Below are 27,251 nucleotides of genomic sequence, written 5' to 3' on the forward strand. Positions count from 1 at the left end.
TGACCTTACCCCTCTGCCTCATCTTCCACACCTGTGTTGAGGATGATCGATAGAAGTACCTAACCTCCTGCGACTGTTCTGAAGGTTAACTTGAGTCACACAGCCCTGACCCCACCAGGACTATGCACGCAGTCCTTGCCCTGCAAGCCTCTCTCTTGCCTTCGCCAGGCGCCTGGTTCCTCCCGCCTCACCCCCAGCCCTTCACATCCTGGCTGGAGCTAAAACAGGCCGACGGCAGAGCGCTGGGCAGGCTGGACTCCCGCTGACCCCCCCCCCCTCGGGATGCCCTAACAAACAAACAGGTGACAGACAAACAGTAAGAAAGTGTGTTTCTCCTGGTGTAACTCAGGCCCAGATGGAAATGGTGCCAGGTCCCTGCACCCCAGCCCCCAGCCCCCAGCACACACTCGCAGCAGTCGCTGTAGCAAGTGCATTTATTACAAAAATAAGTAATGTGACATAAACACGTTTAAGTTCCGGATATGCAGCACCCACTCTTGCAGTGCAGCCTTATTTCAGCGCAGGCACAGTGCTCAGCTGTGCACGCCTCCTGGTGGGCGTGGGCGCACTTCCCACGGGCAGCCACCTTGTCCCAGTGACCTGCAGCGTCCCCAGGTGCGGCTGGGACAGGTCTGTCCTGCGGGCCCGGGAGAACCGCACGCCACGTCTCGCACGGCATCACCCTGACTGACAGCTTCGGACGTCAAACTCCACACCAGAGGCGAGGCTGAGCCTTCCTGGGCACGAATGCTCCCAACCCCACCTCTCCCTCCAGCCCCACCGGAAGTGCCCCCTGACCCACGGGGGACCAAGGGGAAGGCTCAGAAGCACCCCCAGCCTGTTCTGGGGGCCCCGTGTCTCGCTGCTGCGTGCTGGGAGCACCCCCGGGCCCCGGGCCGCCGCCAGCAGGGCTCACTGGCAGCAGTCGGCCACGTGCCGGAAGAGCTCCTCCCCCTGCTCGTCGCTGAAGCACTGCAGGCAGTGAGGGCACTGAAGGTCCCCCTGGCCTCTCTGGGTCGCTCCAGGGCTCCCGCCCTCTGCGGGGAGTTCTGGCCGCTGGGATCCCGTCCCAGGCCTCCAGCCACCGGGTGCCACGAGCTCCGAAGCATCAGTCTCTAAGTACCCGGGAGTTTTGCCCCCAGTATGAATCCGGCAAGAGCCTGGCTCTCGAGGATCCTGGAAAAAAGGCAAAGGGACAGCTTACGAGGTTGGCCTCAGGCTCCAGCAACTAGAGATACACCTGCTGCACAGTGGGACGTGCACCTTCGCTCTGCCTGGTGCTGGGGCCCAAATGAGGACGTGCTCCGTGAACAGCCTCCTGCCTGTGCTCACAGAGGAACAGGCCCGAGCTGGGGGGGGGGGGGGGGGGGCAGGGGGGCGGCACTCCCCCCAACCCCGACCCCCGCCGCGGCCCCAGCAGACTCACCCCACACGCCGCCGTGCAGAGGGGGAGCCTGGCAAACTGCGTCCCTCCTGGGTGGGCGGGGGGGGTGGGGGGTCTCTGGAGGCAGCAGGGGTGCCCGTGGCACGGCCGACATGATCGCCCCCGACGTCAGCCCCGAAGCGCCGTGACCCCCAGTGCTCATCACGCCTCGTGTGGGAGCCGCAGCCCAGGCGGCGGGACCCTGGCTCCTGGCCCACAGCTTCACCACCGTCTGCCCCGGGGTGTCGCCCAGGGGCCGAGCAGTGCTCCCAAAGCTTGACGGCCACAGGCCGCAGCTGAAAGGGGCTCAGAGGCCACTCGGTGCACAGGCCCCGGGCCTCGGCAGGCCGGGCCACCCTTCTGTCCACCAGTGGGGTCCACAGCCACGCGGGATGGGGCACTGAGGATGGCTCCCACCAACCATGAAGGGTGGTTCCGGGGTAAGCTCGGCATCCCCGCCCCGCCAGGGTGCTAGCCCCTCAGGAGGATGTGTATCGGGTGCTCTGGGCGGAACCAGGGAGGAACAGGGAAGAGGCGTGTGGGCGCCCGGGTCCTGCGGTGAGAAACCGTCAGTTCCCACCCAGGCCCGGCCTCCCAAGAAGCACCCCCTGTGGCGGAGCGGCACGGAGCCCAGAGTGAGTTGCGGGGCCTGCCCGCCTGCACAGCCCATCTCCGTGCACGGGGGCTGTGAGCTGGGGGGCGCCAGCAGACGCCTGGAGCCTCAGGGGCTGCGTGTGTGTGACAGGGCGACCAGGGTCCCTGCAGCACAGCGACGAGGGGACACACGTGCACGAAGCTCCCAGTAGGGAGCCCGAGGCCCAGGACGCGCCCTCTGGGTGCAGGACAGGCCCGACAGCCACCCCTGAGGTCACACGCCACCACGTCAACATCCTCTACAGACACACACGGTACGACAGGGAGGTTTTCTGCCACCAGGCCTCAGGCACCGGGCACCACGGCTCTGCCCGGAGCACAGAATCAGGGTCTCGGCAGACGCAGAAAGGGATTGAAACCGATGAAAGAAACACGAAGAAAACGCCCAGCCTGGACCGGAGGAGATGGGCCTCCGTTCTACCTGTTTGCAGGGTACCTGGCGCTGCAGCAAGGCCACCTGTTCCTCCAACTCCTGGATCCTACTCTGAGCCCGCTCCCGGTCAACCCTCTCCGACGTGAAGTCGTCCTTGTACGCGAGGATCTGTGAGGAGACAGACACTCAACCGTCAGACGGCAGCGCTGTTTCTGCTCAGACAGAGAAAGGCCCCCAGCGCCCCCCAGCACCCGGCCCCGGGGTGGGGGGCACCTGCTGCTCCAATATCTGCACCCGCTCCAGCGCGGCGTCCCGGGCCCTCCTCGCAGCCTCCAGCTCCCGCCTCGCTTCTGCACAGTCGTTGATTTTCTCCTCCAACTGTGTGTTGAGCCGGGAGATCTCCTTCCTCATCAGCTCGGGCGGGGAGGGCCTCTCAGGCTCGAGGGGGGCCTGCAGCCCTCTCAGCTGTGCGTGGAGTCCCCTCACGTACTCATCCCTGCTGGCGTCGTAGCGCTGCCACTTGGCATTGAGGTCTTCCACCTGAGGAGGCCGGAACGCTCACGGTGGCGGCTGAGAACCTGCTCTCAAGCCAACCTGAACTGTGAAGCTATTCACTAGCAACAAGGAGCAGAGTGAGTCTCCCCTTAAATGAAAGTTGCCTCTGGGGACCTCCCTGGTGGCACAGTGGTTAAGGATCCGCCTGCCAACGCAGGGGACACGGGTTCGAGCCCTGGTCCGGGAAGATCCCACGTGCCGCGGAGCAACTAAGCCCATGAACCACAACTACTGAGCCTGTGCTCTAGAGCCCACGAGCCACAACTACTGAAGCCTGCGCGCCTAGAGCCCGTGCTCCGCAACAAGAGAAGCCACAGCCATGAGAAGCCCGCGCACTGCAACGAAGACCCAACGCAGCCAAAACTAAATACATTAATTAATTAATTTTAAAAAAATAAAAGGAATGAAGGCCAAAAAAAGTCTCAGTTTGCTCTGTGCAGAGGGGACACTAGGACGTGGCAACAATGGGCACAGACAACCGCCATAGACAGGAGCAGACTTGCTACAATTTCCCACCGTAAAAGCTGTACTTGATAGTAATTCTTGTACCTCATTTATCCACGTGTGAATTAACTTGGGGGCCGGAGAATGACAAGCGTGTTCTACACGTCCTTTCAGGCAAATATGTCGGGCCTACAGGGACTGCGCGTATCAGCCGGAGTGGCCCGAGGGCAGGGGCAACCCCTGGGCACAGCCGAGGAGAGGACCCTCATCTGCGGGCCGTGAGGGAAAGTTCTTCCCGAGGGACATCTAACAGACACTCACGTGAGTCACCTTCTGCTTCAACAGTCGATTCTCCTCCCGTAACTTCGCAACAACCGCGTGGACAGAGCCGTCCCCATCTGCACACGCTGGCTGCATAAGAAAGGGACGGAGAGCAGACACCGTGTCACCGAATGTGACTGTCGTGTGCGGCAAGAGGGTAGGAAGCCACACCTGGAGACTGAGGGTGCAGATGATCACTGCAGCCCGCACTGCGGCAGGTGGGACGTGCCCCTTCCCGAGGGTGGGGGAGGGGTGGTCCTCGCCCTGCCCAAGCCCACCCCACGCTGGGGCCAAGCCTCGCTCAGTCTTCTCATGCCTGAGACTTTCCATCATCACGGGAGTCGGGAGGGCAGGAAGCTTAATCTCACCGTCCACCAGAGAACCTTCCAGCCCAGGGCCACAGGGCCGCCAGGAGCAGGCCCGGCCAGGGACCCGGCTCCCTCCCTCTGGGCCCACCACACTGTCGTGTCACGTCACGCAAGCAGGGTTGACTTCAGTGATTCTGTACACGGCAGTCCACCCGGGCCTCACTCGGGGTCTTGGGACTCATGCCTGGAAACCCACGTGCCAAACCAGCCCTAACGGCGGTGGGCAGAGCTAGCTGAAAAGTCCATCTGAATCCTAGGAATTCAGTGCATTTAACAGTAAGGTGGGCTGTATGCTGGTGCCGGTACTTTTGAGAATTCCCCTCGAATGACAAGGGAACTACACGTCCTAACCCAGCGGGCACCGGGAAACCCCGGTGACTCAGCCGAGTCCAGGGCTGAGAAGTGACGCGGATGTAGAGCCTGTTAAGAGCTCCAGCCCCACCCCTGCCCGGGCCAAACACAACGTGCGGCTGTGTTCAAATCCCCAGAGGGAAATGACACAGTGACTCAAAATCCCAGAGTCACAGCCTGCCCCCAGAGAGCACTGTGGTATCTGAAATGTGCCTGTGTGCTTTCTGAGGTTCCCTTTTCCTGGAATCCACCCGCGGAGACGGTTCTCAGACCAAGGTTCTCCCCAGCGGGCTTCCCAGTGGAGCTGCTGCTAAGGGGCTGGAGGGCCTTTCCCCGCCTCCCCCGCATTTCTGAGTCAGCCTGGTTGCAGCCCCTGAGGATCAGAGAACTGCCTAGAAAAGAGTAATCTGGGCTGGGCGGGGCAGGGTGTGCACTGCGTGGAATCAGACAGGCAGGGAGGGCGGCCTCGCCCCGTGCTCCCAACACCCCCAGCCAGGAGCCCCCTGATCTCCCAGGTAGGGAATTCCTGATGCTGAAACCACACTGTCCCCTCCCCGACCAGACCTCATACACAGCCACAGCCCAGCTCCACGCAGTCCTGTAGGCCGCCTGCCCCTGACCCCTGACCCCGGCCCCGCCCCCTGCCCGGCTCCCTCACTATGGAGAGCGGGGCGGGGGGGGGGGGGCCCTGGGCGCCCCCCGACCTCCATGACGGCTGAGGGATCCTGAGCGCGAGACGAGGCCCCCTGCTGCACCTCGGTCCGCACCGTGGCGTGCTGACACCACAGCCTACCTCGGGGCTCCTCTCCCCCGCGTCCCCCGTTGCGCGCTGGCGTGCATCCAGACACTCGGCCAGGTGCTGGCACATGTGGGCGGTGGCGGCCAGCGTCCTGCGCAGCTGGTGCGCCTCGTCGGCCAGGGAGCGGCACAGGACGTCGCTGGCGGCCGGGGCCCGCCCCTTCTGGGCCGCGCCTCCCCTCAGCAGGGCCACTCCCTTCTGCTCCCGCTCCGGCTGGCTCATCAGCCGCTTCGTCTCCCTCTGTTTTTCTTCTAGTTGCTCGGAAAGTCTCTCGATCTCCTAAGGGGCAGATTTAAAAGCACAGTTGATGTGACTGTAAGAAGCAATATCAGGAACAAACATTCCTAGAGCAGAAGAAAGTCCGGCACGGACACCCATCAGCAGGTGATAAACGCGCTCATTTGGAGGTTGGCTTCTGAACGAATAATTATCTTTGGAGTTTTCAGCCCATAAAGTTCTAACTGAAACTTCATCTAAAATTCTATTTTCATGAGCAAATTCATAATGTTAGATTTTACATCATCAAATTACTAAGTGCGGCAATTCCAAATACTTCTTGATGGGAAGGGTAGAAACTCCACTGCAGTGGGTAGCCCCCCAAAAGATATGCCCACGCCCTAACCCCCGATACTTGGGAATGTGACTTGACTTAGAAATAGGGTCTGTGAAGGTGCGCTGAGCTAAATTGAAGTCACACTGGATTAGAATAGACCCTAATCCAGTGACTGGCGTCCTCATAAGAAGGAGGCATGGACACAGGTACAGAAGACGGCCACATGTCGACAGAGGCAGAGACTGGAGTGATGCGTCGGCACGCCAAAGAAAACCAGGGATGCCCGCAGACACCGGAAGCCGAAAGACAAAACGAAGGCCCCTCCCCCAGAGCCTCGGAGGGAGCACATCTCTGCCAGCGACACCCTGATTTGGGGCTTCTGGCCTCTAGAACACCGAAAGATGAAGCATCTGTTGTTGTAGACCACCCAGTTTATGGTACTTTGTTACAGCAGTTCTAGGAAACTAAGATACCCAACCCCAATTAAGTTTTTTAAAGTCCTTAAAATTACAATTTACTTTAAACCCAGCCTTAGTTTTGTGCTTTCCCATTTTCAAAGTAATCACCAGCATAAACAGTACATAAGGGAGGTGAAGCAGGATGAACCAGTCCATCCTACAAATGAAAAAACAGCTTCAGAAAAGTCAGGGTTGAGCCTGAGCTCCACGTGCGGAAGTGGCAGGAGAAGGGTCTGGGCTCCACTCAGGGAGGCGCTCAAGCTCACCTCCTGCGTGCTCACGAGGAGGGATGGACCCCCAGGAACCGAGAACCTTCTTAGCACAGTGGAATGGAATACAGGGCCAACATTACTAACGGAACCCTGAATTACTACTCTCTTACCTGCTTTAAAATGAAAACATGTGCATGGTTATAAAAAATTCAAACATACAGAAGGAAAGCAAATGAAAACTTCAATTCCTTTCTCCCAGCAGTTCCTCTGCCCCCAGCTTCACTCGCCAGAGGCAACTACTCACTATTTGGGCATGGACCTTTCCAGAGTGTTTATAAGCATCTATAACACATGTACTTTTACACAAACGGATGCTACAACACGCTTTTCTCCTCCTCAGCAATATACCTTATTCCACAGCAGCACAGAACCTGCCTTGTTCTTTTCAGCCACAGCCTGGAGCTTCACGACAGATTCCAGATTTACTGAACACACACCTCCAGCTGGCAGACATGTGGCTGCTTCCTTGTGCCCTTACGCAAATACAGCCACGGGATAAATGCCCAGAGGTCACATGGCTGGGTTAAGACTGGGGTCAAGAAATAATTGGTGGGGTGGACCTAGAGATTATCATACTAAATAAAGTCAGAAAGAGAAAGACAAGTACCATATCATACCACTTTATATGTGGAATCTAAAATATGGCACAAATGAACTTATCTACGAAACAGAAACAGACCCACAGACGTAGAGAGCAGACTTGTGGTGGCCAAGGGGGAGGGATGGATTGGGAGTTTGGGATTAGCAGGTGCACATTATTATATAGAGAATGGGTAAAGAACCAGGTCCTACTGTATAGCACAGGGAACTATATTCAATATCCTGTGACAAACCGTAATGAAAGAGAATACAAAAAAGAATGTATATATGTATGTGTGTGTGTGTCACTGAATCACTTTGCTGTATAGTGGAAATTAATGCAACATTGTAAATTAACTATACCTCAACAAAATAAATTAATAAAACAATAAGTGGTGGATCTCAGGAACACAGCCAGTCTCCGGGTCCCAGACTGGCTCCCTGGGCCCACGCGCATCCTCGAGGCAAGAGCTGCTCCCCGCGCTCCTGCACCCAGACACCCCTTGCACCTGTGATAACCAATCCATGGATAAGCCCAGCATGTGACCGAATCACTCCAGCCAGGTGACCCAGAAAACATTCTGGAAACCTCTCCCTCTCTCAGGAAATTTTTTTTTTTTTTTGGCCGCACTGCGTGGCTTGCGGGATCTTAGTTCCCCAACCAGGGATCGAACCCAGGCACTTGGCAGTGAAAGCGCCGGGTCCTAACCACTGGATGCCCCCCAGGGAATTCCCTCAGGGACTGTTTAAGATTCCTCTCCTTCCCATTTTCCTTGGACTTCGCTCTAGAAATGAAGAGAAAGAGAGGAAAGAAGAAAAACTGCAGTAAGAATGACCAGTTTGGCTCTCTTAGCAAAGGCCTAGAGGAAGAGGCTGTTCTAGATCTGCACTTCACAACAGGGACTCAAAACAGGAAAGAGCAGAGGCCTGGCAGATGGCGAGGCAGACCGTGAGGGCGGCGGGGGAGATGAGGAGGTCAGGCCCCGGCAAGTGGGAAATGTCCACCACCAAGTGCGGAAGAAGTAGCAGGACTGGTGATGACGGGTGTGACACATCACTGGGAATGAGCCCGTCAACTGGGACTTCCGCCCCAAGGCGTGTGGCGCTGGCACTCCATCACACCATCACACCTCCCTGCCCTCAACTCACAGATGTCACAATCTCAGGGGTACCAGTCAAGCCAGGGGAGACCCACTCTTGGAAGGTCATTACTTTCATTTTTCCACCTTTTGGCCCCGACGACCTCACCCCTGAACCAAAGGAGGAGAAGAGGCCTCTCTCTGCAAGCTGGCCTGTCGGCATCCATACCTCCTCCCAGCAGACGGCCCTTCGGCACCAGGCTGCACCTGCAGGACTGGGAAGGGGGCGCTGGGGGCCACCACGCGTGGCCTTCTGAGCCTGTCCACATAGCTGGGGTGCCGGCTGGTGCAAAGTCACTTGTCTGGGTGAAGCCACGTCCACACAGTGCGATGGGGCATTTACAGAGCTGAGAACCAACTACAGCCTTCTTAGCATAAAATACCATAAACAGGAAAAAGAACGCCAGACCCCAACGAAAGCTCAGGCTCTCACTGCTGATTGTTTCCTGGCCTTGGATGTATTTGTTCTCTTTAAAAACTGGCCGCTTCTGAAGGCAGTGCCAGCTGGTCAAGGCCCCTGTCCCACGTCCTTACCATGGAAAACGCAGCAGGAGCCCCTCCCTCCAGTGTCACAGATGCCAGGCCCGCCGCGGCCCACCCTTCGCCTGGACTCGTCTTCCCCTGCCAGCATCACAGCTCTGGGGTGGCCTTGTCACTACTGGTGGGATAGACATGCCACACTCCCCCGAGCTGGACCTAGTCGCCCTCCACAGTGGCTCAGAAGTGTACCTGGAGTAGACACGGATGGTAAAGAGAGACCTGCCCTGAGAGTGGACTTTCACTACATTTTAGAGTTATTCAAATCAAAAGCTGTGATTTCAGGGCTTCCCTGGTGGCGCAGTGGTTGAGAGTCCGCCTGCCGATGCAGGGGACACGGGTTCGTGCTCCGGTCTGGGAAGATCCCACATGCCGTGGAGCGGCTGCGCCCGTGAGCCATGGCCGCTGAACCTGCGCGTCCAGAGCCTGTGCTCCGCAACGGGAGAGGCCACAACAGTGAGGCCCGCGTACCGCAAAAAAAAAAAAAAAAAAAAAAAGGAGGCGTAGCCTCTTGGACTTCGTCCCTTTATTAGTCTGCTCGGGCTGCCGTAACAAAGTCCACAACCTAGGTACCTTAAAACAACAGAAATGTATCCTCTCACAGGCTAGAGGTCCAAAATCCAGGTGTCAGCAGGCCATGTGCCTTCCGGGACTCTAAGGAAGAATGCTTCCTCGTCTCTTCCAGCTTCTGCTGGTTGCTGGTAACCCTGGGCTTGTAGATGCCTCCCTCCAATCTCTGCCCCCAACTTCACATGGCTGTCTTATAAGGACACCAGTCACTGGATTAGGGTCCACCCCAGGCCAGTATGACTTCATTTAAATTTATCACCCCTGCAAAGACCCTACTTCCAAATAAGGTCATAATCACAGGCTCCAGGTGGAAAGAAATCTGGGGGAGACACTCTCCAGCCCAGCACAGTCCTCTCCTCTCTCCTTCCCGGGCAGCTCTCAGTGGCTGGCCATGTGCAGACTGCAGCAGCAGCTGAAGGGGGAGTGAGATAACAGGGGCAAGCAGGGAATTTAAGAAAAGTCAATTCACTGGGCCTTCACCACAAGTGCCATGCGCTGAAGGTGTAGCAGTGGAGGCACTGATGAGGACGCAGCACACCTCCTCCCCACCGGAAGAGTGCAGGGGGGAGCAGGCAAACAGGTAGGACAAAAAACGAGCACGGCCTGGAAGGTTCTGGGAATATGGCAGAGGAGGGAGCACCGGGAATCTTCTCCTCACCTGAAAAACAGTGCACTGGCAGAAATCTGTCTAGTGTGACTGTTTTGGATCTCAAGTCCTAAAGACTTGCAACTTCCATATGAGCACTTGGACAGTAAATTGAGGTTAATTTCAGTCAATTTCAGCTCTTCCTACAGTAGCAGCTACCCATCCCACCCCTAGCCATGCCACTGGAGGCCATACACCTGTTTCTGGAACAGCCTACACACAGCTTGCAGGAGCCAAGGTGGGCAAAAAAGACCCTGTCCTCCAAATACTGGGTATCTGCTCTGACCTCTGCCTCCCGCTTCTGATCACAGAGGTGTGGCCAAACAGGCAGGCGGCCATTGTTGCACCTCCCCCATTGCTATAGGACCCTCCCCCTCCAGCTGAAGTGCTACTGGATTTAAAGGGCCAGTGCCCTTTCGTTCCCCTTTTAATTTTTCTTTTTCTGCTTCAGGGAGCCAGACATTAAAGATTATGATATTCAAAAGCAACTACATAGGGCTTCCCTGGTGGCGCAGTGGTTGAGAGTCCGCCTGCCGATGCAGGGGACACGGGTTCGTGCCCCGGTCCGGGAGGATCCCACATGCCGCGGAGCAGCTGGGCCCGTGAGCCATGGCCGCTGAGCCTGCGCGTCCGGAGCCTGTGCTCCGCAACGGGAGAGGCCACAACAGTGAGAGGCCCGCGTATCGCAAAAAAAAAAAAAAAAAAAAAAAGCAACTACATAAAAGGGGAAAACTTGAAAGTGACCACACATTCCCAGTTACAGGCTGAGAAAACCTTCATTTATGCCTCAGGCTGATCCTTGGTACAGAGACAATCTACAACAACCAACGAAAAACAGAAACAGCAAATCCTAGGCAAGGAGAGTAATCTGATTTCCAGAGATACCACATTACTAGATCCAAACGTCCAGTTTTATTTATTTATTTTAGATGTTGGGGGTAGGAGTTTATTAATTAATTTCTTTATTTTTGCTGTGTTGGGTCTTCGTTTCTGTGCGAGGGCTATCTCTAGCTGTGGCAAGCGGGGGCCACTCTTCATCGCGGTGCGCGGGCCTCTCACTATCGCGGCCTCTCTTGTTGCGGAGCACAGGCTCCAGAGGCACAGGCTCAGTAGTTGTGGCTCTCGGGCCTAGTTGCTCCGCGGCATGTGGGATCCTCCCAGACCAGGGCTCGAACCCATGTCCCCTGCATTAGCAGGCAGGTTCTCAACCACTGCGCCACCAGGGAAGCACCCAAATGTCCAGTTTTAAACAAACAACAACAAAAAAAGCACAAGGCACTCAAAGACACAGGAAAATATGGCCCATTCAAAGGAAAAAATAAATCAACAGAAGCTGTCCCTGAAAAAGACCTGATGGTGGATCTTCTAGACAAGGACTCTAAAACAACCATGTTAAAGATGCTCAGAAAACTAAAAGAAGATATGGAGAAAGTCAAGAAAGCAAGGTAGGAATAAAATGGAAATACAAGTAAAGAAATAGAAAACCTAAAAAGAAACCAAAAAAATTGTGGAGCTAAAAAGTACATTAACTGAAATTTTAAAATTCACTGGAGGTACTCAAAGGCAGATTTGATCAGTAGAAGAATCAGCAAACTTGAAAACAGGACAATGAAAATTATCAAGATTCAAGGAAAGTAAACAGAGCCTAAGGGTCCTGTGGGACACCATTAAGCAGACCAACATACACATTGTGCGAGTCCCAGAAGGAGAAGCAAGAGAGAGAGAGGGGTAGAACGAATACTTGAAGAAATAATGGCTGGGGCTTCCCTGGTGGCGCAGTGGTTAAGAATCCGTCTGCCAATGCAGGGGACATGGGTTCAAGCCCTGGTCCGGGAAGATCCCACATGCCACAGAGCAACTAAGCCCATGCACTACAACTACTGAGCCTGCACTCTAGAGCTTGTGAGCCACAACTACTGAGCCCATGCACTTAGAGCCTGTGCTCCACAACAAGAAGCCACAGCAATGAGAAGCCTGTGCACTGCAATGAAGACACAACACAGAAATAAATACATATAAATAAATAAGTAAGAAATAATGGTTGAATACTTCCCAAATGTGATGAAAGACATGAATCTAAACATCCAAGAAGCTCAATAAACTCTAAGTATGATGAAGTCAAAAAGACCTAGACACATTATAATCAAACTTTAGAAAGCAAAAGATAAAAAGAGGAATCTTGAAAGAAGAGAGAAGCAACATGTCACATAGAAGAAATCCTTAATACGATTAGCAGATTTCTCATCAGACACTGTGGAAGCCAGAGGCAGTGGGCCTATATATTCAAGTGCTAAAAGAAAAAAAAACAGCTGGGGACTGCCCTAGTGGTCCAGTGGTTAAGAATCTGCCTTCCAATGCAGGGGACGCATGTTCGATACCTGGTCAGGGGACTAAGATCCCACATGCCGTGGGGCAACTAAGCCCACGCGCAGCAACTACTGAGCCCATGTACTCTAGAGCCCGTGTGCCACAACTGGAGAGCCCACGTGCCACAACTACTGAGCCCACGCACTCTGGAGCCCGTGCACCACAACTAGGGAGAAGCCCACGTGCTGCAACTAGAGAAACCCGCACGTCACAACTAGAGAAGCCTGCACGTCACAACTAGAGAAGCCCATGCACTGCAACAAAAGATCCTGCATGCTGCAACAAAGATCCCACGTGCTCCAACTAAGACCTGATGCAGCCAAATAAAATAAATAAATAAATAAATAAATACTTTAAAAAAGAAAACATACTGTCAACCAAGAATCCTATATCTAGGGCTTCCCTGGTGGCGCAGTGGTTGAGAATCTGCCTGCCAATGCTGGGGATACAGGTTCGAGCCCTGGTCTGGGAAGATCCCACATGCCACAGAGCAACTGGGCCCATGAGCCACAACTACTGAGCCTGCACATCTGGAGCCTGTGCTCCGCAACAAGAGAGGCCGCGACAGTGAGAGGCCCGCGCACTGCGATGAAGAGTGGCCCCTGCTTGCCACAACTAGAGAAAGCCATCGCACAGGAACAAAGACCCAACACAGCCAGAAAGAAAGAAAGAAAGAATCCTATATCCAGCAAAACTGTCTTTCAAAAGCAAGGGAGAAATGAAGACATTCCCACATAAACCAAAGCTGAGGGAGTTTGTTACCACTAGACCTACCCTGCAAAAAATGCTCAAGGGAGTCCTGTAGAGTGAAATGAAATGACACTAACTCAAAGCACAGTACCTCAAAGCTCTATGAAGAAATAAAGATGTCAATAAAGGTAAAGACTTGGGCAATTATAAAAGCTAGTATTATTGTAACAACAGTTTATAACTCTTCTTTTTTGTTTTCCACATGATTTAAGAGACTAATATAAATATATATATATTTTTTTAATTTTTAGTCTACAAGTTAGTATTACTATAATTTTGATTTGTAACTCCACACGTTATTTCCTACATAATTTAGAAGACTAATGCATTTAAAAGATTAATTTATGTTTGAGGGCACACAATGTATGAAGATTTAATTCTGTGACATCAACAACCAAAAGGGGTGGGGTTTAGCTATAAGGGAGCGGGGTTTTGTATGTTATTGAAGTTAAGCTGGTATAAATTCAAATTAGAGTGTTACAACATTCGGATGTTAAACGTAATTCGCATGGTAAACACAAAGAAAATAGTTACAGAATATACCCACAAAAAAATGAGAAAGGAATTTAAATATTTCACAATTTAAAAAATCAAACCTAAGACATAGTGGGGCTTCCCTGGTGGCGCAGTGGTTGAGAGTCCGCCTGCCGATGCAGGGTACACGGGTTCGTGCCCTGGTCTGGGAAGATCCCAGATGCCGCGGAGCAGCTGGGCCCGTGAGCCATGGCCGCTGAGCCTGCGCATCTGGAGCCTGTGCTCCGCAACGGGAGAGGCCACAACAGTGAGAGGCCCGCATACCAGAAAAAAAAAAAAAAAAACATAAGACATAGTAATGCAGAAAATGAGAAACAAAAAAAGCTATAAGGTATACAGAAAACAAATAGCAAAATAACAAGTATTTCATCCATATCACTAATTACTTTAAATGTAAGTGGATTAAAATCTCCAATTAAAAGACAGAGATTGGCAGTATGGATAAAAGCATATGATCCAACTACATGCTATATACAACAGACTCACTTTAGATCCAAAGACATATATAAATTGAAAGTAAAAGGATGGGGACTTCCCTGGTGGCACAGTGGTTAAGAATCCTCCTGCCAATGCAGGGGACGTGGGTTTGATCCCTGGTCCGGGAAGATCCCACATGCCACGGAGCAACTAAGCCCATGCGCCACGACTATTGAGCCTGAGCTCTGAAGCCTGCAAGCTACAACTACTGAAGCCCATGCACCTAGAGCCCATGCTCCACAACAAGAGAAGCCACCACAATGAGAAGGCCATGCACTGCAACAAAGAGTAGCCCCTGCTCACCACAACTAGAGAAAAGCCCACGTGCAGCAATGAAGACCCAACGCAGCCAAAAATAAAATTTTTAAAATTTTAAAAATAAAAAAGAAAGTAGAAGGATGGAAAAATATTTACATTCCATGCAATTAGTAACTAAAAGTGAACAGGAGTAGCTATACTAATATCAGACAAAATAGACTTTTTTTCAAAAAACGCTACAAGAGACAAAAAAGGATGTTATACATTAATAAAAGTTTTAATACAGCAAGAAAATATAACAATTATATACACTGATGTACCTAATAACAGACAGGCAAAATATATGAAGCAAAAACTGACAGAACTGAAGGGAGAAATAGACAACCCTACAATAACAGCTGGAGACCTCAAAACCCTACTCTCAATGATAGAACAACCAAACAGAATATACGTAAGGAAATAGAGAACTTAACACAATAAATCAATTAGATCTAACAGACATCTACAGAACACTCTACCCAACAACATACACATTCTTCTCAAATGCACATGGGACATTTTCCAGGACAGACCATGTGTTAGGCTACATATTAAGTCTCAAAAGATTTTAAAAGACTGACATCATACAAAGTATCTCCTCCCCAAACACAACAGAATGAAGTCAGAAATCAACAACAGAAGTAAAATGAAGATTCACAAAACTGTGGAAATTAGAAAACACACTCTTAAACCAATGGATCAAAGAAGAAATCACAAGGAAATTAGAAAATACTTAAAGGCAAATACTTAAAGTGAAAACACAGCATACCAATACTTGCAGGATCCAGTGAAAGCAGTGTTAAGGGGGAAATCTAAAGATATAAAACTTACGGGCTTCCCTGGTGGCGCAGTGGTTGAGAGTCCACCTGCTGATGCGGGGGACGTGAGTTCGTGTCCCAGTCCAGGAGGATCCCACATGCCGCGGAGCGGCTGGGCCTGTGAGCCATGGCCGCTGGGCCTGCACGTCCGGAGCCTGTGCTCCACGGCGGGAGAGGCCACAGCAGTGAGAGGCCCGCGTACCGCAAAAAAATAAAAAATAAATAAATAATATATATATATATATATATATATATATATATATATATATATATATATAAAACTTACATTTAAAAACAAGAAAAATCTCCAATCAACAACCTAACTTTACAACTTAAGGAACTAGAAAAAGAAGAAAAAACTAAACTCAAAGCTAGCAAAAGGGAAGAAGAATAAAGATTTGAGCAGAGACAAATGAAATAGAGAACAGAAAAACTACTAGAGAAATCGATGAAACCAAAAGTTGGTTCTTCAAAAAGATCAGCAAAATGGATAAACCTTTAGCTAGACAGACTACAAAAAGAAATACAGAAGATTCAAATTACTAAAATCAGAAATGCAAGTAGAGGGAATTCCCTGGCGGTCCAGCGGTTAGGACTCCACACTTTCACTGCCCAGGGCCCGGGTTCAATTCCTGGTCAGGGAACTAAGATCCCACAAGCCACGTGGCATGGCCAAAAAAAGAAAAAGAAATGCAAGTAGAGACATTACTGACAATTCTACAAAAATAAAAATGATTATAAAATGAGTACTATGAACTGTACACCAGCAAATTGGATAACCTGGATGAAACAAATTCATAGAAACACAACACCTACCAAGACCAAATCACAGAGAAATATAAAAACTGAAAAGACCTCTAACTAGTAAGGAAATTGAATCAGTAATTAAAAATCTCCCAACAACAACAAGTCCTGGAACTGATGGCTTCACCGGTGAATTCTATCAAACATTTAAAGAAGAATTAATACCAATTCTTCCTAAGCTGTTCCCAAAAAAATGCAGAGGAAGGAACACTTCCTAACTCATTCTATGAGGCCAGCATTACCCTGAGACCAAAGCCAGACAAAGACACTACAACAAAACTACAGACCAATATCCCTTATGCATGTTGATGCAAAAATTCTCAATGAAATACTAGCGGGCAAATTCAATGCCATATTAAAAAGATTATACACCATGAACAAGTGGGATTTTTTTCACAGACTGCAAGGGTGGTTAAACATACAAAACATGATCAATGGATGTTAACTAGACTTATTGTGGTAGTCATTTCACAATATATACAAATACTGAATCATTGTGCTGTACACTTAAAACTAATATAATGTTATATGTCAATTATAGCTAAAGGAAAAAATAGCAGTTGACACTATGATACCGGTGTTCTGATTTGGAGACTTAAGTTGGCTTAGTTCCATACTTACACTATGTTCAGTATTTTCCCACTACACATCCCTCCAGCACTTTTACAACCTGCTTCAAGCAGTGATCATGTATGTCCATGTATGATTCCACAATTTGAGGGCAAGAATTGGATACTGATCATCTTTGCATTCCCCTAGCCTAGTGGTTAATACAATGTGCAATTAACAACTTTATAAGGTAGTAAAGGCCATGATAATTTGCCCCCAATCTACTTTTATAGCCACTTCCTGTGTTATTCTCTACGCACTCTTCACTCTAATGACACTGAATTAACACTGCTATAGATTAACACTGCTACTGGTGCAACCCTGATAATGTACACGTCATTGTGAAATGAATGTACTATACTTATTGGGAGAAATGGAAAAATATAACCCATGATGCCTGCTTATACATATTCCCCTTACATACAGAACACGCCCAGTAAATGCAAGCTCAGTAAATAAACACCTGAGTGGCTATGGTAGGTGACATTCACATCTTCTGAGTACCCATCATGTGCATGAGATTATTATATATATACATATATACCTGTTAAATCCTGTGTTCCTCACAATATCCCGTACATCTGTTCTATGTCGTATTTTCCACAAAGGCAATGGATTATTTCTCCCATGTCTATTTTCTCAATTAAGATGTAAGCTTCATAAAGATAGGAATCTGCCTTTCTCAATCCTTTCTGCATTTCCAGGGCCTACCAAAACATCTGGCATACAACAGGCATTCAACAAATAACTATTGGCTGAATGAATGAATAAATAACCCTATGGGCTATGTATTATTACTTCAGTTTTACTGATGACAAAACTAGAATACTAAATGACTTGCCCAAATTAACATGGCTAAGAAAGTGGCAGAACCAGATTTAAGTGCACAGCTTTTCAACATTCAGTGTAATATCTGCTTTTCATTGGTGCCTAATAAAGAGCCAGTTTTGTTGCCCAAAGTAGTTCTACAAATCCCTGTGAACTTCTCTCAAGAAAATTTTAGCAAGCTTCATCATGGTTTCTTCTTTAAGACAGTGAAAAGGTAATACTAAATACGTGACTAAGGTTATCCTTGGCTGTTTAAAAGAATAAGAGGTGCAGCATATTCATCTTCTGGGCAGCTGTATAGAAGGTGCAGAGACCAATTTTAGCAAAGTGACTAGGCCGTTCTTGAGCATCAGTTTCATTATGTATGACAGGCCTTGAATTAGTTCCATCTGTACTTTGGTTCTACTTTCTAGATGTTGCAAATTGATCATGTTCTTGACATTCCTAACTTTATCATTAGAGTCTCACTTATAATATCTGAAGACAATTAGATAATTGTTGATAAATATCTAGTAAACAATAATGATAGGAGAATGAGGCCTTCTGAGGGACATGAAGCACAATTATGTGTTTGATGTTTGTTTTCTATGACTCAGCATCAATCCCTTGGAATGAAATGAAAATGATATTATTAAACTTTTCTAATCAGAAAATTTTTCACCAGATTTGTTCCACATAGATGTAGGTAATATACTACTCTGCTGTGGTTAAGTTCACAAACATATTTCATCAAAAAGAAAAAAAGGAAGGGAGGGAGGAAGGGAGGGATTGTTCAGTGTAATACACTACATTAACAGAATGACGGGGGAAAAACACATGATCATATCAATTGATGCAGAAAGGCATTTGACAAAATTCAACACTTTTTCATAATAAAAACACACAACAAACTAGGAACAGAAGTAAACTACCTCCACATAACAAAAGCCATAAGAAAAACCCATAGCAAATATCATACCCCGTGGTAAAAGACTGAAAGCTTTTCCTCTAAGATCAAGAACAAGACAAGGAGGACTTCCACTGGAGGGGGCATGGGTTCAATCCCTGGTCAAGGAACTAAGATCCTGCATGGCGCAGCTGGGGAAAAAAAAGAACAAGAAAAGGATATTGGCTTTCATCACTTCTATTCAACATAGCCCTGGAAGTTCTAGCCAGAGCAATTAGGCAAGAAAAAGAAATAAAACACATCCAAATAAGAAAGGAAGTAAAACAGTATCTGTTTTCAGATGATATGCTCTTACATGTAGAAAACTCTTAAGATCACACACACACACACACACACACACACACACACACACACACACACACACACCTGTTGGAGAGAATAAATGAATTCAGCAATTGAGCAGAACACAAATCAACACGTGAAAAACGGTTGTATTTCTATACAGTTACAATGAAGTATCTGCAAAAGAAATCACAGAAACAATTCCACTTACAGTAGCATCAAAAAGAATAAAATACTTAGGAATTAATTTAATCAAGGAGGTGAAAGACTCGTACAATGAAAACTATGAAATACTATTAAAAGAAATTAAAGAAAACATAAATAGAAACATATCCCATGTTCACAGATTGGAAAACTTAATATTGTTAAGATGTCAATATTATTCAAAGTGATCTACAAAGTCAATGCAATCCCTATCAAAATCCCAGGGAATTCTCTGGTGGTCCAGTGGTTAGGACTTGGCGTTTTTCACTGCCGTGGCCCAGGTTCAATTCCTGGTTGGGGAACTAAGATCCCACAAGCTGTGCAGTGCAGCCAAAAAAAACCCCCCAAAACAAAAACAAAACAAAAGCTCAATTTTTTTGCAGAAATAGAAGAACTCATCCTAAAATTCATATGGAATCTCAAGGGACCCCAAATAGCCAAAACAATCTTAGAAGGAGAAAAAAACAAAAAAAAGAACAAAGCTGAAAGACTCACATTTCCTAATTTCAAAACTTCTACAAAGCCACAGTAATCAAAACACTGTGGCACTGACAGAAAGACAAACATACAGACCAGAGAGACAGAATAGAGAGCCCAGAAATAAACCCTTGCCTAGATAGTCAAATGGTTTTGACAAGGGTACCAAGACGATTCAGTGGGGAAAGGACAGTCTTTTTTAAAAATGGTGCTGGGAAAACTGGATATCCACATGCAAAAGAATGAAGTTAGACCCTTATCTAAACCATACATGAAAATTACCTCAAAATGGATCCAAGACTTAAATGTAAGACCTAAAACTACAAAACTCCTAGAAGAAACACAGGGCAAAAGCTTCATAACACAGGATTTGGCAGTGATTTCTTGGATATGGCACCCAAGGCACAGGTAACAAAAGAAAAAGCAGACAAATTGGAAAGTTTTTTAATGAAAATAAAAATGAAAAGTTTGCACATCAAAAGACAAGTAAAAAGGCAACCTACAGAATGAGATAAAATATTTACAAATCATATATCTGATAAGAATTAGTATCCAGAATGTAGAATACTCATAAAATTCAACAACAAAATAACCCAATTCAAAAATGGGCCAAGGACTTGACATTTCTTCAAAGAAGATATACAAATGGCCAGTAAGCGCATGAATTGATGCTCAACATCACTAATCATTATAGGGAATTGCAAATCAAAACTACAATCATTTTGTACTAAATTAGCATGCACCTATTAGGATGCCTTCTATCAAAAACACAGAAAATAACAATATTGGTGAGGATGTGGAGAAATTTGAACACTTGTGCACTGTCGGTGGGAATGTAAAGTGGTACAGCCATTGTGGAAAAACAGAATGGAAGTCCCTCAAAAAATTAAAAATAGAATTATTATATAATCCAGCAATTCCACTTCTGGGTATACACCCAAAAGAATTGAAAGCAGGATCTCGAGGAGATATTTGCACACCTATGTTCATAGCAGCAGTGATATTCATAAGAGCTAAAACATGGAAGCAACCCAAGTGTCCATCAACAGATGAGTAGATAAGCAAAATGTGGTATATACCTATAATGGAGTATTATTCAGCCTTAAAAAGGAAGGAGATTCTGACACGTTACAATAGGATGAACCTTGAGGACATCACGCTAAGTGAAATAAACCAGTCACAAAAAGACAAATACTGCATGATTCTACTTATAGGAGGTATCTACAGTAGTCAAAATCATAGAGACAGAGAGTAAAATGGTGGTTGCCAGTGGGGGGTGGGGAGGGGAGGGGTCGGTAGGGGACAAAGTAGGGAGGTGGGGAATTATGTTTAATGGTATAGTTTCAGTTGTACAAGATCAAAAGAGGTATGACGATAGATGGTAAAAACAAACACACAATACACACACAATACACACACACACACACACACACACACGCAAAACCTAATATAACCTACTGTAAAGAGTGTACGCTGTTCCACTTACAGAGAGCACGGCAGCATAGGGAAAGAAAAGCCACAAGTTGCTACATCAGGACCAAGCAGGGTCCATGAGGCTAGTCCCCAAGGCAGTGGTGAGACGGGGTTGAGCAGTTACAGCCTGCACAACGAATCAGTGCCATCATTCCAGAAAATCTTAACTGGAAGAGCTTTGCAGAGTCATCCATCCAGGCCTCATGTTACAAATAAGGCAACGTCTTGAGTCCCACTGTGGTGGCAAAAAAGACCAGAATTCTCAAGACTGATCTGGTCCCATCACACACTGGCTACACCTTGGCCACAGATGCACTGGTCACCTGGCAGTCCATCCACACCTGTGAGCCTCAGCATCCTCTTTGGGAGCCCTCAGTCCTCACCAATCCAGGGTCCCTGCTCCTAACCAGCTGGCTGACATGGCCACTGATGAGACCAACCTGTTGACCAATTCCTCTCATTGTTTTCACTCTGCACAGCTACTTCAGTGAATCCAGGGCCTCTGGGAGGTGATAAACATCTCCATTCCTCCCCAGGTTCTCTGACCAACCCCAGAAAGATGTAGGGGTAAGCAACAAATATTTAATTGCATAAGACATCAGATATTAAATTGCTCCTGAAATAATTTAAAATCCTAAAACAAAACTTACATTGAGGGACTTCCCTGGTGGTGCAGTGGTCAGGAATCTGCCTGCCAATGCAGGGGACACCGGTTCGAGTCCTAGTCCGGGAAGATCCCAAATGCCACGGAGCAACTAAGCCCGTGCGCCACAACTACTGAGCCAGCGCTCTGGAGCCCATGAGCCACAACTACGGAAGCCTGCACGCTCTAGAGCCCACATGCCGCAACTACTAAACCCGCATGCTGCAACTACTGAGGCCCACACTCCTAGACCCCGTGCTCTGCAACAAGAGAGGCCACTGCAACGAGAAGCCCGCGCACCACAGCAAAGAGTAGCCCCCGCTCTCCACAACCAGAAAAAGCCCGCGCACAGCAACGAAGACCCAACGCAGACAGAAAAAAAAAAAAACCTACGCTGAAAGGACCAGTAGTACTAGGATTACAGACCTGACTCTGTCTGGGTTTTGGTTAGAGGCTCTGGAGCCACAGGATGCTGGGGACACATGTCAACTGAGCACCAATGGCCACCAGACTGCAAGCAGAGTCCTGTTCTGGGTAGGATGCGCTCTGGTCCCCAATCTACACTCATCTATGGCTCCTGGTGCCCATGACACTAAGATCAGTGGTGCAGACCAGGTGACTTCCTTCTGCCCTGATGAGTAATAATGCACCTTGCCCAGGAAAAGGGAGAGAGCTGGAGCGAGGAAGACATCTGGCTTCTAAAGGCATTTAAAATGATGCAGACAGGAAAATATTGACATGATATTAAGTAAAACTGTATAGACAGCTTGAACTCAAACACGCCAAGTAGATACATACCCTATGGTTACATGAAAGGCAGGGAAGAGGCCACGAGATTATGCTCTGTGGTCATCTCTCTGTGGTGGGATGGTGGTGGTTATTCTATTCTTTTATTCTTTTCTCTATTTTTCAGATATTCAAAATTACTTTTATTAAAAGAAAAAAAGGCGTGCCTCTTTTTCACTCTAAAATCCGGCTGCAGGGTCAAGCCTGGAAGTGAAAATTGTCTTTTGCAGGCCTAATTCCTTTCCTGGGAAAACCCAGATAATAGCTATGCACCGAATGGGATAACAGACCAGAGTTCACCAAAATGTTTGGGGCACTTCCAAACTGTTGTAGAAAAATACTGTTACTCTCGCTCCTGACCTGGGTGTTTAATATTTCACACAGATAGACATGATATCGCTGACAAGGATATGAAGGAGGAAAAGTAAGGATTTAAGTCTATTATCAGACATCCTGGCAGGCTCCCACTCTGTCACCACTCCCAGCAGAGCAGGAGTGTTACTACTGAAAGATACATTCACAGCTGGGGCTAAAGGAGATCCAGAACATAACTACGGCTCATGTGGCCCTGAACCCAACCCAACACAAACACACCCAAGAACCCAACTCAGACACACACACCAGGAGCCTATACGCATGTCCTACACACACACCCAGCCCCAATGTCTGCGCACACAATGCAGAACTCAACATGAACACACACGTGCACAGAACCTTCCAGGTGCACACACGCCCCAAATACAAATAACATGCACACTCATCCCTAAGACCCAACACAGGCGCACACCCCTCAGAAAGGTACACACACCTTTCAGACCCAGCATGGACACACACACACCCCTGAGAGCCCCGTGTAGGCACTCACACTCTTCAAAACCCAGCACGGCAACAGACCCCTCAGAACTGATCATGCACACACATCCTTCAGAACCCAAAATGGGCACAAACTGAAGACCCAACACAGGTGAGCACACCCCTCAGAACCCAATTCAAGTGCTCGCACACCTCATATACCACACAGGTACACACGCCACAACCCAACACAGACACACAACCCTCAGACCCAAGAAAGGTACACATTCCCCTCCTACCCAACATGGGAGCAGACCCCTCTGAGCTCACCTGGTACACAACCATCAGTTTTAACACCAGCACACACACAACCCTCAGAACCATCAGAGACAGACAACCTTCAGAACCCAACACACATACACACCTCTCAGAGTCCAAACAGGCACACATACCCTCAGAACTCAAGACAGGCGTGTGCGCACACACACACACACCACTCAGAACCCAACATGGAGGCATACACCCTTCAGAAACCAGCGGGGTACACGCTCCTCAGACTCATGCGGGAACACACTGCTCAGAACCCAACACATGCAGAGACGCCCTTCAGAACAGACACACACCCTCAACACCCAACACAGACACACCACTGAGAACCACTCAGACACATAACCCGCAGACACAACATGAACACACACACCCCTGAGAACCAACAAGGACTCCACTCCTCAGACTCCAACACACACACACATGCCTCAGAACCAACACAAACACATACGCCTTAGAACTAACATGGACACACATGACCCTCAAACACAACACAGGCACACAGCCCTCAACACAACTGAGGAAACACACCCTTCAGAACCCACCAGGGGCGCAGACACAGCCCCAGACTCTACACAGGGGCACACACACAACTCAGACCCAACAGGGACAAACACATCCGGAGTCAACACACACACCCCCAACTCAGACCCAATACAGACACACACCCTTGAGAAGCCACACAAGCACAAACCTCTCAGAGCGGAACGCGGGAAGACACAGCCCTCAGACCTGACAGGGGAGCAGGTCCCTCGGACACCCGAGAACCGACGCGGACGCAACCACCCTTAGACCCAGGGGCACAACCCCCAGGACAGAAACGGGCACACACACCCTCCAGCACGCAACTCAGAGACACACGCTCCTCAGAACCAACGCAGAACCAAACCCGGCAGGTACACCCCTGAGAACCGACAATGACAAAGCAAGCCTCACACCCACACAGGTACACACAGCCCCCAGAACGCAACGTGAGCCCACGCGACACTCAGAACCAGCACGGACAGACACAGCCCTCAGAAGCCAACGAGGGAGCAGACCCTCTACATAACCCAAACACACACCCCTCAGAACCAACATGACACACAGCCCGTAACTAACGCAAGCGCACGGACCCCTTAGAAGCCAAGACAGGCGCAAAGCACACCCTAGAACCCAGCACGGGCGCACACGCTCCTCAGAACCTTCAGGGACACACGAGCAGCAGACCCTGCGCAGGCACACACACCCCTCCGAAGTCAGACACACGCAACACACTACGCCAGGCACAGACACACCTGCAACACTAAGAGCCCAGCAGGGCCGCACGCACCCCTCAGACCCAACATGGTAACACCGCACACACACGAACGCGCGCACACGCCCCATTCAACTCGACACACCTCCCTTATAGCCGGAAAGGACACACAACCCCCGGATGAACACTGGCACACACACCTCTCAGAAGCCGAGCCAGCAATACACACCCCTTCAAACGCAACAACGGTCAGACCCCTCAAGACCCAACAGGCACACACTCCTCACACCCAACACAAGCGCACAACCCCTCAGAATTCAAACAGGCAGACGGCCCTCAGACCCAACGCGGGAGCAGACCGCTCGGAACACAACCCACGCACACACCCTCAGAGCCCGACACGACACACTCACCAACGCGGCGCGCACCCGCCCAGAACCCCCCAGACACAAACCGCTCAGACCCAACCAGACCACACAGCCCTCACGCCCGACGGGCGCACGCACTCCGGGGACACGGCGGGCACGCGGCCCGCGCGCCGAGGAAGCGTGGCTCGCGCGGCCCCCTTGCGGCCTCTCCGCCGCCTGCGGCCCCTCGGCCGCCTGCGCCCTCTCCGCCCCGCACCTGGCGCAGCGCGGCCTCCGCGGCGCCGCCGTCCCGCTGCCGCAGCTGCTCCCGGAAGCGCGCCACCTGCTCCAGCAGCGCGTCCACGAGCGACGGCGCCGTGTCCCCCTCGAGCGCGGCCAGACGGGCGCGGAGGCGCGCTATGAGGACGTCCCGGGCGGCCAGCTGGTCCTGCAGGCGCCTCAGCCTCTGCCCCGCCTCGTGGTACAGGCCGCAGAGCGCGGCAGCGGCGCGCGGGGCGCCCTCCCGCCCGCCAGACCCCGCGTTCCCAGACGACATGGCTGCGGGCCCGGCCGACAGGGTACTGACCACCCGCAACTTCCGCGCCGGGCCTGGGCGGGAGGCCCACCTTCCCGGAACTTTTCCCGGCGCGCCCCGCCCCCCGCGGAGATCCCGGGCCCGCCCGCCCCGCCGAAAGGCCAGGCCCCGCCCCCCCGCCGAAAGGCCAAGCCCCGCCCCCTGCCGAGATGCCAGGCCCTGCCCGCCGCCGGGAACGTGGCCCCGCCCCAGTCCTGTCCCGCCCGCGGCCCGCGGCCTCTCCGCCCGCGGGTGACTGGCGTGTCCCACCCGCCCCATCGCCTCGAGTCGGGGAGCTTTCGGAGACTCGGGCCCGGGCGAGGAGGGGGGGTCAAACGGCCTGCGATGTAGTTACTGATGGAAGGGAAAGAAGGGGCCAAAGACGACCCCAAGTGTTAGTCCCGAGCGTAGGTCCGAATCCCCGGGCTTCAGGCCGGCTGGCCACGCCGAGCACCAGGAAAACGGCGACCTTCCACGAGCTGAGCCCAACGAGGTGCTGAGCATGCTCAGACCCCGCATCCCCTCTCTAAGGTCGCAAGAACTATTCTTAGGGCGGAAGGCAGGAGGGAGCTGGCCCTTTCCCGTCCTCGTTTCTCCATCCCTTTCCTTCCCCCCAGCTCCCCAGACCAACTCCGAGGGTTCTTCCGTGGCTCCACGGCTATTTTCTTTTTCAAAGTCTGAGTGTCCTCGGCAATGATGCCCAAGCACACCTGTGATCTTTCAAAGGTTCCCTCCCACAGACTCTTCTGCCGGCCCCTACCCAGAGCTGCCCTCCTCGCCAGATCCCCTGAGAGCAGCATGGCGTTTTTTCCCATTTTTGTAACCCATACCAAGCTTGGGCTGAGCCCGGGGAGACACCCGCAGGCTGGTAGAATCAGACAAGTATAAGCGAAGACAGCTCACACTTCCTCCGCTGCAGAGGGAAGGTCAAAGGCAGTTGCCCTGCTTACCCCATAGATGTGCTGTAGGGATTAGAGGATGGAGTGCAGAGTGCCTGCCCCTGCGAGCCCACAGTCCACGTGACTAAGGTTAGGAATGACACACTCTTGTTGGCTGGAGCAGTGATGGAGAAAACCAAGTAGCACTGGCCCCAGAGCTGTTAGAGATAGGTGAGTTGTCATTGCTATTGATGTAAGTGTAACCTCCCACATGTCACTCAACTGCCCTTGAACCTGGTTCTCACCTGTAAAATGGGCATCCCAGTCTCTCCTCTAACATTCTGGGGGTCACACGTACTTCGAAATTCAGAATCTTTGGATTTGAGATAGGTACATATAATTGGGGTCGCCAACATCCAGAAAAGATCCACTCCTGGGATTCATGCTCTTGTGATCTCACCCTCTGACACAGTGAATAGGGCTGACCCGTGTAAGCAAGAGGATACTGCAGAAATGATGGAGTGATTTCTGCAGCTGGGTCACAAAAGACATTGCCTCGCCCTCTCTTAGATCATCCCCTCTGGGGGGAAGCCACCCGTCGTATCGTGAAGACACTCAAGTAGCCCTGTGAAGAGGTCCATGTAATGAGGACATGAGACTTCATGCCGGTAGCCAGCATCAACTTCCCCACCATAGTAATTGAGCTACCTTGGGACCACCCCCAGCACGCATCTTAACCGCGACATCATGGGAAACCCT

General features: G+C 50.3%; 1 protein-coding gene across 4 annotated transcripts; it reads right to left on the reverse strand.

Annotated features, from left to right (window-relative positions):
• Nucleotides 1-820: 820 nt before the first annotated feature.
• TNIP2 (TNFAIP3 interacting protein 2) lies at nt 821-25,637 on the reverse strand. Of its 4 annotated transcripts, none has more exons than XM_082838583.1 (6): nt 25,318-25,637; nt 5,283-5,567; nt 3,771-3,860; nt 2,724-2,990; nt 2,514-2,618; nt 821-1,176 (listed from the first exon to the last, which is right to left on the reverse strand). In XM_082838583.1, the coding sequence occupies exons 1-6, from the start codon at nt 25,594-25,596 to the stop codon at nt 913-915; spliced, it is 1,290 nt and encodes a 429-aa protein (XP_082694709.1). In that variant the 5' UTR covers nt 25,597-25,637; the 3' UTR covers nt 821-912. The 4 variants fall into 4 exon arrangements, with proteins under 4 accessions (XP_082694709.1, XP_082694708.1, XP_082694710.1 ...); XM_082838582.1 differs by having other exon boundaries at nt 2,499-2,618; XM_082838584.1 differs by lacking the exon at nt 25,318-25,637 and adding an exon at nt 15,299-15,506 and having other exon boundaries at nt 2,499-2,618.
• Between the last annotated feature and the right edge of the window lie 1,614 nt (nt 25,638-27,251).

Source organism: Leucopleurus acutus (assembly GCF_964270905.1).
Source record: "Leucopleurus acutus genome assembly, chromosome: 4".
In the NCBI taxonomy this organism is placed as follows: Eukaryota; Metazoa; Chordata; class Mammalia; order Artiodactyla; family Delphinidae; genus Leucopleurus; species Leucopleurus acutus.